This window comes from Asterias amurensis, chromosome 11 (assembly GCF_032118995.1).
Source record: "Asterias amurensis chromosome 11, ASM3211899v1".
Taxonomy (NCBI): Eukaryota; Metazoa; Echinodermata; class Asteroidea; order Forcipulatida; family Asteriidae; genus Asterias; species Asterias amurensis.
In genome coordinates this window covers 1,426,347-1,444,232 of record NC_092658.1, presented here as the reverse complement: position 1 = coordinate 1,444,232, position 17,886 = coordinate 1,426,347, and the positions used below count along the sequence as shown (strand labels likewise).

General features: G+C 40.7%; 1 protein-coding gene across 1 annotated transcript in view; it reads left to right on the top strand.

The window, feature by feature from the left end:
* LOC139944008 (clusterin-associated protein 1-like) overlaps positions 1-17,120 on the top strand; it is a 54,782-nt gene extending 37,662 nt beyond the window's left edge. Inside the window, exons 5-11 of the mRNA XM_071940935.1 lie at positions 396-491; positions 2,367-2,450; positions 4,897-5,030; positions 6,337-6,478; positions 9,361-9,577; positions 10,810-10,871; positions 13,892-17,120. Coding sequence (XP_071797036.1) covers positions 396-491; positions 2,367-2,450; positions 4,897-5,030; positions 6,337-6,478; positions 9,361-9,577; positions 10,810-10,871; positions 13,892-14,053 — 897 coding nt within the window. The 3' untranslated portion in view covers positions 14,054-17,120. The remainder of the gene's footprint in view (positions 1-395; positions 492-2,366; positions 2,451-4,896; positions 5,031-6,336; positions 6,479-9,360; positions 9,578-10,809; positions 10,872-13,891) is intronic.
* The last annotated feature ends 766 nt before the right edge of the window (positions 17,121-17,886 follow it).

The following is a 17,886-nucleotide window of genomic DNA, read 5'->3' as shown; positions in this document are numbered from 1 at the left end:
TATCATATTGCTGGTTGGCATACCCTGTAGTTTTATTGGATGAGATTGAGGGATGTGACAGTAGGAGGGTTGACCGTGTTCTGTTGGATGTACATACCCGATATGTCATATTACAGGCTGGCTTAGTTTATATAATATTCAAAACCAAAGTGGATGATATTGAATTGTCTGACAGTAGGATGGTTGACTGTGTAGAGGCATTTACTAAATTATTTCATATGTGGTTTTTTTAACAACACAGCATCATTTTGTGCTTATTTTATTTTTGTTGGCGGATTTTAAAGTTTTTGAGGGATAAGTTAACAACTTCTTTATTTCTATTTTGATGATAAATATTTGAAGCAAAAAAAAACCCGCTCTAATAAATGTTTTTGTCTCATCATTCTCTATCCCAGGTATCCGACTTGAAAGCATCTCGGCTCCTGGCATCTCAGATTACTACTAAAGGAGCCAGTCTGTATGATCTACTCGGGAAAGAGGTTGAGCTGAGGGTAAGAATATTTAGAACTACATGTATCACAAACTAATGGACATTCTGATCCTCATTTGGGCATGAACATTATCACCACAGACACTGGATCATTTGTTTTGTTCCTTAAAGAGACACATTGCTTTGGATCGGTCGAGTTGGTCCATGACAAGCGTTTGAAACCGCTTGTTATAAAATGCATATTGGTTAGAAAGATGGTTTAAAAGTAGAGCGAATGATCCACACAAACATGCCTCGAAACTGCATGGTTTTCCTTTTACTTTGCGTACTAACACGGAGTCAAAAACTTTAGTTCATGACGTAAAAGTAAAACAATGCAATTTGGAGTCATGTTTGTTAGAATCCAAAGCAACGTGTCCCTTTAAGGCCTTGTCACACAGGGCAATGTGTTCAGGCAACTAGGAGGCAACCAACAGTACTGTATTCACAGAGGAACATTTTTAGCACAAGAGACATTCTTCTACATAGCTGTAACTCACTTTCCCCAAGAATATAATGAGAAAACTGAAACCAAATCTCCTTGTGGGAGATTGCCTGGAACTGGTTACCTGTATGTAAATAGCCTTACGTCAAGCCTATTTCATAGGTTTGCAAGGAATTTGTGCGGTCAGGAGCGCATAATACAGCGGTAAGCAGAGCCGTGAAATTAGGTCCAGTACTTCCGCCACCAAGTGGTTGATTAGTTCTGAAGATGCCAATCAGGAAAGACACGTACATGCTCCATTTGAAAATGACTCGAGCGAGGAGGGTGTCGTTTCAGTCGCATTGCGTTTTCCTAGAAAGGTGAAGTTGAGTGTACCAGCGCCTGTGAAACATTATCAGGTGTGGTCAGAGGCCGTACTGGTACAAAGAAGGTCATTAATTTACTATTTTGTATCAAAGCACTGGGCACTTGTAATATTAAACACAATGGCTGTCCTCTAGTAGTTGTAGTTGGCAGACATCTGTCGCGGACGAAAGTGTCCCCTAAATGAGTTAAATTGTCATAGGTGTGTTTTCATGTGTATGTTGGGTCACACAAAGTTCCAATATTGGTCTTGAACATTAGACCTTTGATGCACATGACGCCATTTCAGTGGGGCACTCTCTGCTAAGGGTCAAACAAAAGTAGCTCAAAAGCAAAGCTAGCAACTCTCCTTGATTCCACTGAAAATTTCCTGAAAACGTTTTGGACAATAGTTCATTTTTCGTTTTTAATTAACTACCACTTCTTCTTTATGTTTTTTTTTTCAGACGTGTCCTAAATGAAAGCTTATAACTTTCTTCCCCCTCTCAAAAAAAATACAAGATTAGCCTTGTACTTGTAAAATTTCATTTTAATTTTTTGAGTCAAATCAGCCAAAAATCAGACCTTGAATATCTGTAAACAACTCTATGAAATGTTCAATTTTTTTCCCAAAAATTATTTTAGAGACCAATATTTGACTAATGACGTTAGTTATCTTTGTCAGTAGATCAGGGCCCAATTTCAAATCTCTGCTTACCATACAGTATGCAAAGATTTGGTGATTACAGAAGCAGGGAATTTTGAGCTTACATCAAGCGTGATTTCATGGGTTAGCAGGGCATATTTGATTTTGCGCGTGTGTACTCCATGTTACTTCCAAGTAACTTGGCATTATAGATTACACAGCTAGCGTAGAAATTCAGCGCTTTTACAGTAAGCATGGATAATGATCGTCAGCACATAATTCAGCGTTAGCAGAACCATGAAATTGGGCCCTGGAGGTTGATGTTGACGTTAGCAAGCTGTGTCAGAAGATCTGTGGGTGGATAATGACGTTGTTAGCTTTGTCATCTGGAGGTAAATACGTGACAAATTAACGCTGATTGCCTTATGAAAACGCTTATTATTTCCGTTCATTTATGATAACAGGAGGTTAGAACAGCGGCAATTAACAAACCACTGGAGATCAACGAGATTGAGAAAGGCCTTCGTGGAAGCATCAAAGGTGTTGAGGTAAAAACCATTTCTTTTCATACTGGTTTTACTTGGGTAGTGTCGGCTGGTAAAGGGGAGTGTGGGATATTTTGGGATGTTTATTTAAGCGGATAACCGTTTAACCGAAAAAGAAAAAAAAGCTTCAAAACTTTCTTTACAGTTGAACAGGGTGGACGGTTAATAGTAATAACATAATAGAAGGCATTTATAGAGCGCTCTTACACAGGGTACAATAAGCAAATAAAGAATGGCAATAACAATGGGAGGACAGTTTGTCCTTCATCTGTTGAACAGGAAAGTTGTGAGATGATAAAACGAAAAAAATCCTCTTCTTTGAAACTGTCAGCCCAGAGACTATCTAGGGTGAATGATTGACATCTCTTTTGTTCTTGGCTACTCATCTTAATCCCCTTCAAATGTAAAACATTTTTTTGTAATACCCTACAAATGTAAAACATTGTTTTTAATCCCTTATAAATGTAATACATTATTTGTAATCCCCTACAATTTATTAAACAATGATGACAGACTTACATCATTGTTATTCTTGAGCTCCTGTTAAATTGAATTTCAGGGGAAAATTGAGGTTGGCAAAGACAGTAACTGGGGGGGGGGGGAGAATCCCCCCCCCCTCGATCATTTCCGCTGCCTAGAGCCTTATCTAAGAAGACATTTTAATAACACAGTTAATTTGAGCTTTGCTAGTTCCACATAAATGGTGCTCATGGTTGGGGAACAAGACACAGATCAAATAAATGAAGGAAAACTGATTCAAGCGAGTTTGGAAAAATGTTTTTCTGGGCGATTTGTTCACTCAGCATTTTTTGAAGGCTCTAATTCCCAGAAAAACAAAAAGGTTGTTTGTTCATTAAGGACAAACCCAAGGGTCTCATGTATTAGTTTTCCCAATTGCCAGCTGTAAATGTTTGTCTTGCAGAAAGATCAAACTGTAGGACGACAACACATGATTAGAAATTTACCTGAATTCTTCTAATGAGGCTATTGGGACTTAATTAATGACTTGTTGTTCCCCCCCCCCCCCCAAAAAAAAATATATATATACTTTTAAAAAAGTGTAAGGTTTTCTTTAATAATTTAGGTTGAACGAAGATAAATTTAGTAAAGCGGGGTTAGAACTAAGACTTTAGGATTAACGATGCAACATGGGAAGTGCCAGCCAGCCATTTTTTTTATATTAATGACTATTGACTTTAACCATTACCGACTTACTACAAATGTTGTTTTTTCTCTTTTTTTTCTTTTTTTTTTTCATGGTTGCAGTCTGAGAGACCGAAAGCGTTTAAGCATATTTAGGTAGCAAAATGAATAAAAAAAAACCTGCCTTCCAAAAACCTTTTAGCCCTTTTACATTCAACAGTTATTAAAGTAGTAAAGATATTTTACTTCTTTGATGCAGCCAGTGGCATCAGGGTTAGGCCTTTGAGACGTAGTTATTTAGTTAGCTTTTAGTGCCATCATTAGTGGTTGGGCTGGTGTACTGGTTTCTTTTATCCTTCTTCCACCTCTAGCACCCCCTGGTTTGAATCCCTCTCCCCTCTCCCCTCTGGGGGGCACTGTATGGGTTGAGTTTTCACCTCTAGCACCCCCCTGGTTTGAATCCCTCTCCCCTTTCCCCTCTGGGGGCACTGTATGGGTTGAGTTTTCATCAGTCCCTGCTGCCTATCGGCTGTGTGGGTCTTTCCCTGGCACATTTTTTCTGGGGTTTTCCTCCTACTTCTTAAAATAGAACTTCCTTCCTTGTTTCTCTCCATGGGGTTCTTGACTAGCTAAAGTGAGAACTAGCTTTTCTTTGAGTTCATACATGGCTTCACAGCCAAAATAAATGAAATTTGGTGAAACGAAACGAAATTGGCGTTTTTTCCTGTTTGTATTATTCAGGGATGTGATTTTTCTAAGTTTTTTCAACCCCCCCCCCCAAAAAAAAAAAAAACACAATAATATAATATTTTTGAGGTCCTTTTTTATAAATAATTAAGATCAAATTCATCAAAACATGGAGATAAAACCATATGGTGGGGCTGTTAAAGCCAGGTCATACCCGAAAACTCCACATTTTTCAATAATGATGAAAATTCCATTTAACTTTAAAGCCTGTCATATCCCTGATTGTTTCATTCTTTTAATATTTTGTTTTGTTCTTTTTGATATGCCAAATAAGTAAAAATACTACTACTAATAATAATATAATGAGTAGGGTAGATGGCCTTAGCTTTTGATCCAAACCGGACATTCTTCAGAGGCATCTACTAATAATGAATGATAGATTGCAATACGCGTCATCAACCCCCATCTTTGAAAACAAGGAAAAAGTGTAGGCACAATACAACACCTGTGCTCTTTCCCTTGTTAATCCATAATAGATGGTGATCGATGATGCGTATTGCAACCAATCTATAAGGTCTATGGGTACAAGACTCAATTTTGTTTCTGCAATTCTTTTCAGGTGTCAATAAAAAAGACCCAGCAGATGTTGGAGAACGTGGCATCGGACGAAGCCAACCTGGAGGCTAAGATTGAGAAGAAGAAAGCCGAGCTGGAGAGGAACCAGAAACGTCTTCAGACTCTTCAGTCTGTCAGGTATGAAACCAAAACCTTGGTCTAGTACCTCGCTCACACAATGGCTATATATAGATGTTACTGTCATCTCACCAAAGAAAGGGTAACAGACTAAGTTATCTACAAGCCTCGAGGATATACATTGATGCTAATGGAAGAATAACCAAAATTTAAAATCCTATGTTTTCATTTCGGACATTATATCAGGCTGACATAATTGTATGTCTTTGGAGGATTGATACTGGTAAGAACCTAACATAGTGGTGCTGTGTGGCCCGAGCGGATAAGAACCCAAGCGCTTGTGTTTCTGATCAGCAGACTGTGGGTTCGAGTCCTGATTGTGACACATGTGTCCTTGAGCATTATTTCTTTGTCCTTTATACAGTCCTGTGTACTAGGATAGTGAGTGTAATAATAGTAATAATTCATGTATTTATAACCTGCCTTTCCAAAGGATACAATAGCGCCAATTATTTTTACTGCAAGGTGAGTGGGATGAAGATTTTGAAATGTATGAGACCTAATCCTTAGCACACCATGTAATGATTTAAAAGGTGCTAAGGCGCGTGTAGCAGCCACAGCCAGGAACACCTAGGCGAACCCCTTCTCTTTTCAAAAAGTGCACGCACTGGGTTCTTTTACATGCGTTACACAACACATGGGACCAATGGCTTTACGTCCCATTCGTAGGACGAAGCAATGGCAAGGACATATAAGTGTCACGGCTTGGGGCTTGGGGATTTCTAACTCGCACTCTGCTGACCAGAAACACCTGAGATTGAATTTGGTGCTCTTACCTGATTGGCCACGACGCTTCCACGTGTAAAAGAACCCTGAACTCTAGAAGAGGGTGGGGTTTACCCAAAGTTATTTTGGATCACATAGCAAGCACTCTTACTATCAGGTTTCCCTCAGTTTCCCCAGGTGGACAATGTGAAATCCTTGGTTCATTTCTAAAATATATACAAAGGGGCCATTCAGAGTAGTCAATGTTAAAAAAATAAATGTGTTCAAAATTGTGGGTAGATGGGTCATAAGAAATAACCAAGAATCGAAAATCGTTTTGGTATTAAAAAATAAATATATATAAGAGCAAACAAAAAAGAGAAGAACAAATTCACACAACGCATTACTTTTTTCATCAGTGTACAGATGCTATTAAGCCATTTAAAAGTATTTGAGAAATTAAAATTGTTGTTTGGACATTATGATAATGGTCCCTATTTACAATAATTATAAAAACAGCCAGTGAGTTGTTGGATGATTGAAACTCATCTATTGTCTTTTCAATGATTACCAATCCATTACGTTGTCTCTGAACCCTTAGGCCTGCTTTCATGGACGAGTACGAAAAGCTTGAAGTGGATTTAGAGAAGCAGTACGAGACGTATCTTGAGCGATTCCGCAACCTCACCTACCTTGAGCAACAACTGGAAGAATTCAGCAGAGCAGAGCAAGATAGATTCGAGGTGGGCTCTAATATTTCTTATTTATACCATAGTTTTGTGTGGATTTATATTTTGTCGTTTTAGTTTAATTTTCACTTATTCTTGTCTCATTGTTTCGGAACTGGTGTAGAAAATAATTTTGACCATATTTAACACTCTGTATTACATGTATACACTATTTGCAACCTTGAATGAACGTATACCTTTCTATCTAATATTAGATGATGTGAGTCGCAAGCTTTCAAACACTTTGGGGTACCTGTTTAGGGTAACTGTTTAGGAGACCTATTTGGGAGAGCCATTGGAAAACCTGTTTTGGGGACCTGTTTGGGAAACCTGTTAGTGTTACCTCCTTTGGGGAGCATGTTTAGGAACATGTTTTGGAAGCCTCTTTTTGGGGGACCTGTTTGGGAAGCTGTTTGGAGAGTTTGTTTGGGTAGCATATTTGGGAGTGTGTTGCGGGAGCGTGTTTTGGGAGCGTATTTGGGAAGCATATTTGGGGAGCGTCTTTGGGGAGCGTATTTGGGGAGCGTGTTTGGGGAGCGTGTTTGGGGAGCGTATTTGGGGAGCGTGTTTTGGGACCTGTTTTGGGAACTTGTTTAGGGAACCTGTTTAGGGAACCTGTTTGTGGAACATGTTTGTGGAACATGTTTAGGGATGTGTTTGGTCTTGGGTTTTTTTTTTTTGGGGGGGGGATCTGTTTTGGAACCTGTTGTGGGGACCTATTTGGGGACCTATTTGGGGACCTATTTGGTGAGCCTGTTAGCTTTAGAGTTTTTTGTGTGTGCGTGCAAACTAAAGTTGCCACTGGTAGTAAAGAATAGGAGACATGAGTGCAGTCAATTAAAGTAGCCTATAGTACAGAATGGTGAAGTCGTGTCGGAAAATGAACCAAGTAGATGTATGTTGTTTACCTTGATTCTTGACTGTATGAAGAGTCAACATTGTGAATAATCATACACGCTCCCCTTGTGTAATTTAATTGGCCGGAACCAACTTAACAGTCCCACAACCACGAATGAGAGTAGAGAGCGAGTAAAAATAGCCCATGTAATTAAGGTCTTAAATGAGCTACATCTTTATACTTTCCGTCTGTTATGGGCCATTTAAATTTCATCTTGCTTAGAAAAACCACCAACCCTTTAAGCGAACATCCAATCCAAACTCAACGCATGTTTTGATTTATTATAAACACTGGACAACATAATTCTCCCGACCTCATACTTTATCAACTTCAGTTTATTACACACCAAATTGAACATTAGTTACAATTTGAATGGGAGAATGATGGATATACAGTTTAGGATGGAGCTGAGGCAGTAAATAATTAACCCATTTCACATCATGCAGTTGCATTGCACTTATACGCGCATATCCTGTGCTCCATTTTGGGAGTAAAAATGTTGAAAGCAGTCATTGGAGTTACATAGAGCCCATTGAGGTCATGGCCCCTGTTGCCTCTGGTCTTGGCCCTGGTGCCCCGGCGCCTGTTGCCTCTGGTCCTGGCCCTGGTGCCCCGGCCCTGGTGCCCCGGCCCCTGTTGCCTCTGGTCTTGGCTCTGGTGCCCCGGCCCCTGTTGCCTCTGGTCTTGGCCCTGGTGCCCCGGCCCCTGTTGCCTCTGGTCTTGGCCCTGGTGCCCCGGCCCCTGTTGCCTCTGGTCTTGGCCCTGGTGCCCCGGCCCCTGTTGCCTCTGGTCTTGGCCCTGGTGCCCCGACCCCTGTTGCTTCTGGTCATGGCCTTGGTGGCCTGGCCCCTGTTGCCTCTGGTCTTGGCTCTGGTGCCCCAGCCCCTGTTGCCTCTGGTCTTGACCCTGGTGCCCCGGCCCCTGTTACCTGTGGTCTTGGCCCTGGTGCCCCGGCCCCTGTTGCCTCTGGTCTTGGCCCTGGTGCCCTGGCCCCTGTTACCTCTGGTCTTGGCCCTGGTGCCCCGGCCCCTGTTGCCTCTGGTCTTGGCCCTGGTGCCCCGGCCCCTGTTGCCTCTGGCCTTGGCCCTGGTGCCCGACCCCTGTTGCCTCTGGTCTTGGCCCTGGTGCCCCGGCCCTTGTTGCCTCTGGTCTTGGCCTCCTAGTGCCCCGGCCCCTGTTGCCTCTGGTCTTGGCCCTGGTGCCCGGCCCCTGTTGCCTCTGGTCTTGGCCCTGGTGCCCCGGCCCCTGTTGCATCTGGTCTTGGCCCTGGTGCCCCGGCCCCTGTTGCCTCTGGTCTTGGCCTTGGTGCCCCGACCCCTGTTGCCTCTGGTCTTGGCCCTGGTGCCCCAGCCCCTGTTACCTCTGGTCTTGGCCCTGGTGCCCCGGCCCCTGTTGCCTCCGGTCTTGGCCCTGGTGCCCCGGCCCCTGTTGCCTCTGGTCTTGACCCTGGTGCCCCGGCCCCTGTTGCCTCTGGTCTTGGCCCTGGTGCCCCAGCCCCTGTTGCCTCTGGTCTTGGCCCTGGTGCCCCGGCCCTTCTGCCTCTGGTCTTGAACCTGGTGCCCCGGCCCCTGTTGCCTCTGGTTTTGGCCCTGGTGCCCCGGCCCTTCTGCCTCTGGTCTCGCCTTGGTGCCCCGGCCCCTGTTGCCTCTGGTTTTGGCCCTGGTGCCCCGGCCCTTCTGCCTCTGGTCTTGGCCCTGGTGCCCCGGCCCTTCTGCCTCTGGTCTTGGCCTTGGTGCCCTGGCCCCTGTTGCCTCTGGTCTTGGCCCTGGTGCCCCAGCCTCTGTTGCCTCTGGTCTTGGCCTTGGTGTCCCTTCAAAGTTTTACATAGACTGTAGGATTTTCCAAAAGCAGTGAAGTGGACATACATGAATAGAGAGAAAGCACACAACAAAGCACAAAGGGGTAAATAATGAACAGGGAGACAAAAGGGGAGTGGGTGGAGGTAAGGGGCTGGTAGTCTAAAGATTATCATACATGTATTTCTCCGTCTTTCTTCCAGGAGACAGAGACAACCATGAAGAGGATGCAGAACAGACTGAAGGAGGAGGATGCCCGCATCAGAGTATCGGATGAGATCCTAGGAGGAGACGAGATACCTGGGCTGGATGTTGTCGATGATGACGATGACGACGACGATGATGATGATGTCAGTGATAGCGGGAGTGAGGAGGCTAAGGTCCGAGCTCCACCACCGAGAAGGGAACGACCCAAACCAGGTAGGGTCACTTTGGGCTTGTGCAATAAGCATGAGACATTTTGAGATATGGTGGATAAATTAATAGGGTGCTATGAGGTTTTGGCAAAGGATTCAAACCCAAACCAAACAGTGCTGCTCTAAAGTGCGCATAACCATTTGGCCATAATACGTCAGTCTTGATACATAAAAAACTCATAAATGGCACAAAATGAACACTTTTTGGCTGACTGTCTGCCATATGGCAAGTTTTCAATTTGAGATGGTGACATTCACAAAGGAGGTTGCCACTATAGAGGATGCCAGATGGTCTGCCTCACGCTTGAGTGAGCATCACTAATTCTAAGGATGGCATTGAAATAAATGTTATATTATCAATCAAGAAATGTTAGTCAAGCTTCGTCTGGCTGGAAGACTCACCTCAGTGGGCATCCCATTTCAAGGCCTTGTCTTCTTCTTCTTGGTCTATTGACACTAAATTGTGCTGCTGTTGCCTTCATTATACATGTACAGCCCTCCAACCATCTCTGCTATTCAGCAGGGTGGTAACTGGCGTCTCCACTGATGTGGTCCAACGCTTTATGTCATCTGTCCATCTCAACAAGAGAAGCCAATTGTACCGGGCTTAAATTTTACACTGGACCTTAGGCCCCAGGACGGTCACCTATAAGTGTTGGACCTGTAAGCTCCTGAAAGAATAAGTCCAGCCGTCGATTTCACAAAGAGTTAGGACTCGTCTTATCTCGAGTTAGGACGAGTTGCTCTTCCTAACTTAGGATTAATCTTAAGGTCTACATGCTACAGTGCAGGGTTGGGACTCGCCCTAAGTCCTAAGATTAGTCTTAAGTTAGGAAGAGTTTTGTGAAATCGACGGCAGCAGTCTTGCGCTTTTCAACTGAATAATAACAAAGTACAATATCTAAGAAAACATCAAAGGGTCACAAAACAAGAAACATTTACTTAGTTGAAAAGATTTGTCTTTAGTTTTTTTTTTAATTGGTTAAAGAAACAGATGATTTTACTAGTGTTGGCGATTTGTTCCGTGACGTGTGGTAGCATGTGTAGGACGTAGTACTTGAAACATCTGTGTCATAGATTGGTTTGCAAACATCATAGGACCAATTCAGTAAGCCTAATCAACATAAAAAGGATCGAGGGATCACCAAGTGTGACCGCAGATGGGAAAGAGGACCGGACAATTTGTTTAATTGATTTTTTGATTTTTTCCTCCACTTGTTTCTGTTTTTGTTCCAGGGGGATCAAGGAATAATAATTCCAAAGTGTTCGGAAACATGGGAGGCGGAGACAGCGATGAGGTATGTAGAATTGTTTTTTAATTACTCCGCTATTTTATTATATAGTGGAGAGGGGGTGGAGGGAAGAAGGGTTTTATTATCTTAACAAAAATTAATCAAGTGGAAGTAGACGGATATTTGTGAGACTTGTTTGTTTTTGGTGCTACTCAAGCAGCTATTAGAAGCTATTAGTGGTGAACTACAGCCAGAGTCCATAAAATGTTAGGGGGGGTGGGGTGGGGGGAGACTTTAATGAGCAATTTATGAATTCATGATTTGAAAGACTGGCCTGATTGAGCTACAACAACAGAAGCAGGTAGTGAATTACAGAGCCTTGCATTGGATGGTACACTGTTTGAAGGATCTCTCATGTTGAGACGTGCGCGATTTGGAATGATGAGGGTATTTTGAGGATGATATTTGAAAGCGTATTGTGTAAAAAATTGGAGCTGTGTTTAGATTCAGGCAAGACTCAGACATGATTATCCTTGTATTTAAGTCTGATTTTCGATTCTTGTTGCCCTTAAAAAAAATATGTTTAAATAGCCTGAAATGTCTATTAAAGCCTACACCATGTCTACACAATAGTTGAGCCCTTGTACTTGATTAAATATTCCTACTTTTTTCTCAAGGACCAAATATCATGACTGAAGACTAGAAGAATTAATACAAAGCGTTAATGACAATATTTAGCAAGACCTAGTTCCAAAAGAACAAAATCTGTTCAGCAAAGTAGATCACATGTTATAGCAAACCGAATATACATGTACATTGACACCTCACCGTGCAATGCCTCAAAACTACAGAACCTTTCTATCACAATGTCACAGCCTGAGCTTTTGACAACCAAGTTTGGAAAACTACGGAAAGCCATAAACACAAAACAGAAACAGATGGCCACAGTTCACAACTCTTCAAAAAAGTGTTGATTTTGTTTGAAACAAAGCAACTAATCTTGGGGTATTTATTAAATTGAAAGATTGCAAACTACTTTGAATTTTGTCTGAAAAGCTGTTAACACGATTGACTGTTTATTTTCTAAATTTGTACCATCCATGCTAACTATTGCGACCTGAGCCCGATTTCATAGAGCTTGCCTTTTTTAAAAACAGGATTACCAACCAAATTTGCTTGTGATTTTCAGGATAAACATTAGCTAAATACCAGTAACAAGCAACATGCAACAAAAGGAACTTTGGTTGGTGATCCTGGTTTAATCAAGGAAGAAATTTTATGCTAAGCATTTTTTGGTGATAGCAGCTCTGTGAAATTGGGCCCTGTTTCTCAACAATGGAAAGGTCTAAACAGCAATATTTAGTGATACAATTTTCTAAAACTGAATGGTGCTTCAACAATACTTTTGCTTGTGGATTGCACTTCATCCTTTATTTTGACATGCTATTTTGGGGAACAAATATTGGCCAGATGTTTAAACATCGATCATAGAACAACCTCAAGGAAAACAAACAAGGCCAAGTATCGACTGCCATTGACAATGACCTTGTGACCTCCAAATGCCACAAAGTCGCGATGCGCCTAAGAGATGCGCAAATCAATCAATCAATAAATGAAACCGTTGCAGTCGTCACAAACCTTCTGTTTGATACAAGATGTGTTGAAGGTAATTTTATTTTTAAAAAATAAACCGCGCTGTCATTTTATTTTTGACAGTTAGTTATTATTGGCTTACAGTGTTCTGATGGTTATTATGTCTGTTTCCCCCCCCCCCACCCCCCACCCCCTCTATTAAAACCCAACCATCCGACCTCCCAAGTCATAAAACAGATTGTTGCGTAAGAATTAATGCCTTGCACTCCTCATACATATAACATGCCAGCATTACATTTTACGTAATAATTACTATTACAGATATGACATCTCACACGTTATGAGAAAGTACATCATCTTACTTGGAGTGTTTCTAGGCATACTGTATAAACGGGAAACTTCATGGAAGATGTGTGCTGTTCCTTACCACAAACAAATTTGTTTGATGCACCCATGTCCTGGGAAAATATCTATCAGAACTGTCTTCGTGGCTACACTTTCTTCCCTACTCGCAAATTTTCTCTGCAGGCTACATGTATGATTTCACTCTTCTTTTCCAAACATAACTTTATCTGCAAGTTACAGATGAAGTGGGCATCCCAATTTCAGTAAAAATGATTTCCAGACTGCTCTTATCTAATACTGCGCTCTGAAATAGGGCACATCCATAATCTTTCAAATTTTTATTTGATTAGTTGATGTTTTATTCAACGATGATAGAAAACAAAGAACATGACATACAGCCGGAGGAAAGAATGACATTATTATCAGTCTCGTCTTTCTAACCCAGACAAATTATTTATTATAAATCAATTTCTCTGTTTTACTCAACTGCTATGTATTATTTACTGTCACTCTCCTACTCTGGAAAAATCAACCTATTTTGTCGTTTCATATATATTTCTCTTTAATCACAGTTTTTCCAATTTGTTTTCTCCGGGGGACTTTTTATTTTTTATTTGAATATGATTGGGATTTATGGTGGTTTGTGTTAAATTCTGTCGCAAAAACAGTATAAGGAATGATTGTTTTTGATTAAAATCATCAACTCCAAAAATACTATTTAAGCTACTGGTGTATTTTCAAATTGGATGTTTGATAATTTTCCATGTTGCTTCTTATCCGTAATTCCTGCAATGTCATACAAGAAACTTTCTGTACATTTCAAATCTTGATCTCAATAAAAGAGAATTGCTTGGTTCTGATCAAAAATCAATAAAACACTGGCAAAGCTGAAACAATATCAGGTTAAAGGTTGGTACTCCAAAAACAAATGACCGTAACATTACCAAAAGTATACTCTGCCCCTAGTTTGTAATGTCAGTATTTTTGTTGTACAGGCTGTATACTCCTCAGTGAGCTGAGATGATTTAAAGAATGAAATCAATGACCCAGTGATCAGGGGTACTTTGAAAGTGCTGTTTAAAAACTTACTTAAGAAACTTTTTTATGATTATTATTAACCTTTAACCTCAATCTGACCTTTGACACAGGAGGACTCAAACGATTCCATTAACGATGACAGCATCAGTGTTGATGATGACGATCTCCTTGATGATGATGACGGTGACAGCGACGACCTGGAGGTCGAAGGTCCCACAACGAGGAAAGGTCGGAGGCAGGAAGAACCAGACGATAGTGACAACGACTTCTAGGTTTTGGGTCGTTATGGAAACTGTAAGAGTGCTGTTTTGTTGATGTTCTCTGATTCGTTTACCTTACTAGATAACTTATCCAGCGACATGTGTGTAACATAATGCACAACATAAAACCAATTCATCCATTTCCATAAGTTGGTTGACATCTTTTATGGAGTGTTGTTGTGTTGTTGTTGTGTTACCCTCGCGTATATAGCTGGATGGGACGCTTATAAGCACTGGACACTATCAGTAATTACTCAAAATAATTGTAAACATAAAAACTTTACTTGGTAACATTCAATAGAGAGCTGTTGAAAGTATAAAACATTGTGAGAAATGGCTCCCTCTGAAGTAATCAAGTTTTCAAAAAAGAAGTAAGTTTCCACGAATTTGATTTTGAGGTCCTGAAATCAAGTGTCTAAAAAACACATTTTTGTGTGAGAAGGGTGTTTTTTCTTTCATTATTATCCCGCAACTTCAACGACCAATTGAGTTCAAATTTTCACAGGTTTGTTTTTTCATGCATATTTTGAGATACACCAAGTGGGAAGACGAGAACAATTACCAAAGGCGTCCAATGTCTTTAAAGCATCTAGTTACACACTGAATGAACCCTGGACATGCTTTCTAATGTCTTCAGGAAGAAATTATCACTTGTACAAACTATTTTATTTTGTGATATATTTTTATTTTGAAGAGGGCCAGGGTTTTTACATCACAATGATATTCATGTATAATGTAGTAAGATTAATGGGCATGCTTTTGAGATGTTGGTAAGAACGGTTCATACTTCCTGCCAATGTGAATGCAATAGGAGTGTTGATGTTACAGCCCAGTTGTTGCTGCTAATGTTTCAAATTTGCAGGAAGTATTAACCAGGCTTTATTTGAAATCCAACCTGGATGCTTGATGATAGCGATGTCATCTGAGAATAGTCTACATTGGGGTAAGCTTGGGCGATATCACGATATTATCGAATATCGCGATATTAATTTGGAAACGATTTCGATATCGGATGGATTTGGTTTTAATCGAAATATCGATATATCGCGATATATCGCGATCGCGATATCGATTAAATATCGCGATGTATTTGCTAGCTGAGACATCTTGCACCCCATAGGTTTGGAGTAAAACCAGAAGAATAGGTCATTAGAACGCCTCTCTTATGCTATGACTGTCTCTTCTACAACTTTCTTTGGAGTTTGAAGACTGATGATGTCAAATTTAATTAATCGCGATTATATCGAATATCGCGATATAATGTCGGCGATATATCGTGAATAAAATAAATCGATATCGCCCAAGCTTACATTGGGGTGTCTTGATAATGTCTTGTAGACTTTACGCACATTACGTCATTTGAGTAGGGCGCCCTCAAGCCACAGGTAAAACAAGAAAGTGTTTATCAGCTCACCCTGTGTGTTCCATTCACAGATGTGCAACTTCCATGAATTCATGATCAGTTACCTCTAAGAGCAAGTCGAGTATGCACCATGGTTAACTAAAGGTTGACTATTATGACTCAAACCCAGGGTGGTCGACCAGTGGTAGACTACCGTGGTCGACCATTTTGAACAAGTCTCATGACCATGGTCTCTTCTGTGGTCCCAACAGTGTGGTCAATACTAATATTTGTTAACGACAGAGGGGAACCAGTGACGATATAGCAAAAAGGCAGAAGGCAATGGAATGTTGAATACCATGATACCAATGGTTGACTAGGCTTCCAAAGGAGTCGTTCGAGTGATTGCCTCACCACTGCGCATGAACGTTGCTTGTCAGTAGTTGACTACATGTGCTCACTTGAACTTGCTCTAAGATGGCGGCATGATGACCTCAATGCATGAGGTCAATAGTAAATGTTATTTATTGTGTACCCTCTTTTATTTTAACAATTTTAAATCAGTCACACGAGGCAATTTACAGGCAACCAGGCAATCTCTGATTAGAAAATTCATTCGCATTTCAGATTTCTCATTATTTTCCCGTTGATAGTGAGTCACAGCTAGAAGAGTCTCTTGTGCTGCCGAAGTGTTCCTTGTGCATTCAGTGCAGCTGGGCCAGAGCTGCTAAGTACAACAATTTGCTTAGCATGAAATTTCTTCCTTGATAAAAACAGGATTACCAACCAAACTTCCGCGTGATTTTCCAGATTAGCAAACAACAGTTGAATACAAGTAACACGCAATATGCAACAAATGGAAATTTGGTTGGTAATCCTGTTTTTATCAAGGAAGAAATTTCATGCTAAGCAAATTTTCGTGCTTAGCAGCTCTATAAAATTGGGCCCTGGTTGCCTCCGAGAGTAAGTTCAAGTCATAGAGTTATATATAAGAACTAGAGGGCGCACGAGTGATGCTTCATGCACAAACGCCACGGGACCGCAAGATGACAAGCGCGTCATTCTGCACGCGCGTTGAATATGAAATACACGTTTGAGGTTTTTTATTGAACGCTCACGCGATGCTGTTTGTTCAACTTACAAAATGGCCGCACAAACACACGCTGTGAGATGCCAGTTTTGTCAACTTAGAAAATGGCCGCCTGCACGCATGCCGGAGCGCGTATATAGGCCAGTGCACCCTCTAGTTCTTATATATAACTCTATGGTTCAAGTGCACACATTTAGTCGACCCATGACTGACCACTGACTAGCAACGAATATGCGCAGTGAAGACCCACTTGAACGACTTGTCGACCAATGGTTGATCAGCCTGGGTTTGAGTCAAAATAATAAACCTTTAGTTAAAGACACTGGACACTATTGGTGTAGTTGTCAAAGACCATTCTTTTCACTTCAACATATGCATTAATGAGGTCTCAAAATCAAATTCGTGGAAAAATACTTTCAACCTCTCCCCATTACTAGTCACCAAGTTAGGTTTTATGCAAATAATTATTTTGAGTAATAACCAATAGTGTCCATTGCTTTAAGCACAGAGTGTACTTGAACTTGCTCCAAGTTGCTAGAAAAAAAATTGCCCTGTGTGACATGACATTTAAAATCATTGTTAGACATGATTTTTACTCTAACCTTGATACGTTCACGATTCTATGACTGTTCCAGAGAAACATTTGTGTAAATAAAAGTCTGTTGTGACATCTTCAGTTTTAAACTGACTTCAAGCTTCAATGTTTTATTGGATTCAGACCAGAGGTACAAGAGCTAGATAATTAGGTAAAGATTGCACTGGAGTAGCGACTGGTTTGGCTTAAGACTGGTCTTTACATAAGGCTTCATTAAGTTTGAATTTTATTTACAAGTACTTGTAGTTAAACCAAAAATATAAATAATTTACATATCTACATTTATACATTCCATTAAACAGATAACATTAAACCCTAATCCAACCCTAACCCAATCCATACATGTATATCTACCCCTTTTCTTAAACCCCATCCTATCCATCCCTAACCCTTACCCCTTGTGATTTTTTGAACTTGATTAAAATGCTTGTGAATTTTTCAATATTTTTCCAATATAGTCTTATGTACTTATCAAATTTGCTCAAAAGTGCACAAGGCTATAGTCTTGTGTACATGTACTTATAGTCTTATGTACTGATTAAATTAGCTCCCCCCAAAAAAGCACAAGGCTATAGTCTTATGTACTTTTCATATTTGCTAAAAAAAACGCGCAAGGCTATAGTCTTGTGAACTTATCAAATTGGCTATCAAAAATGTGCAAGGCTATATAGTCTTATATACAAATTTGCTTAAATAAATGACCAAGGCTATAGTCTTATGTAGGCCTACTGATAAAATTTGCTCAAAAAATCCGCAAGGCTATAGTCTTGTGAACTTATCAAATTTCCTCAAAAAAATGCCATGGCTATTGTCTTATA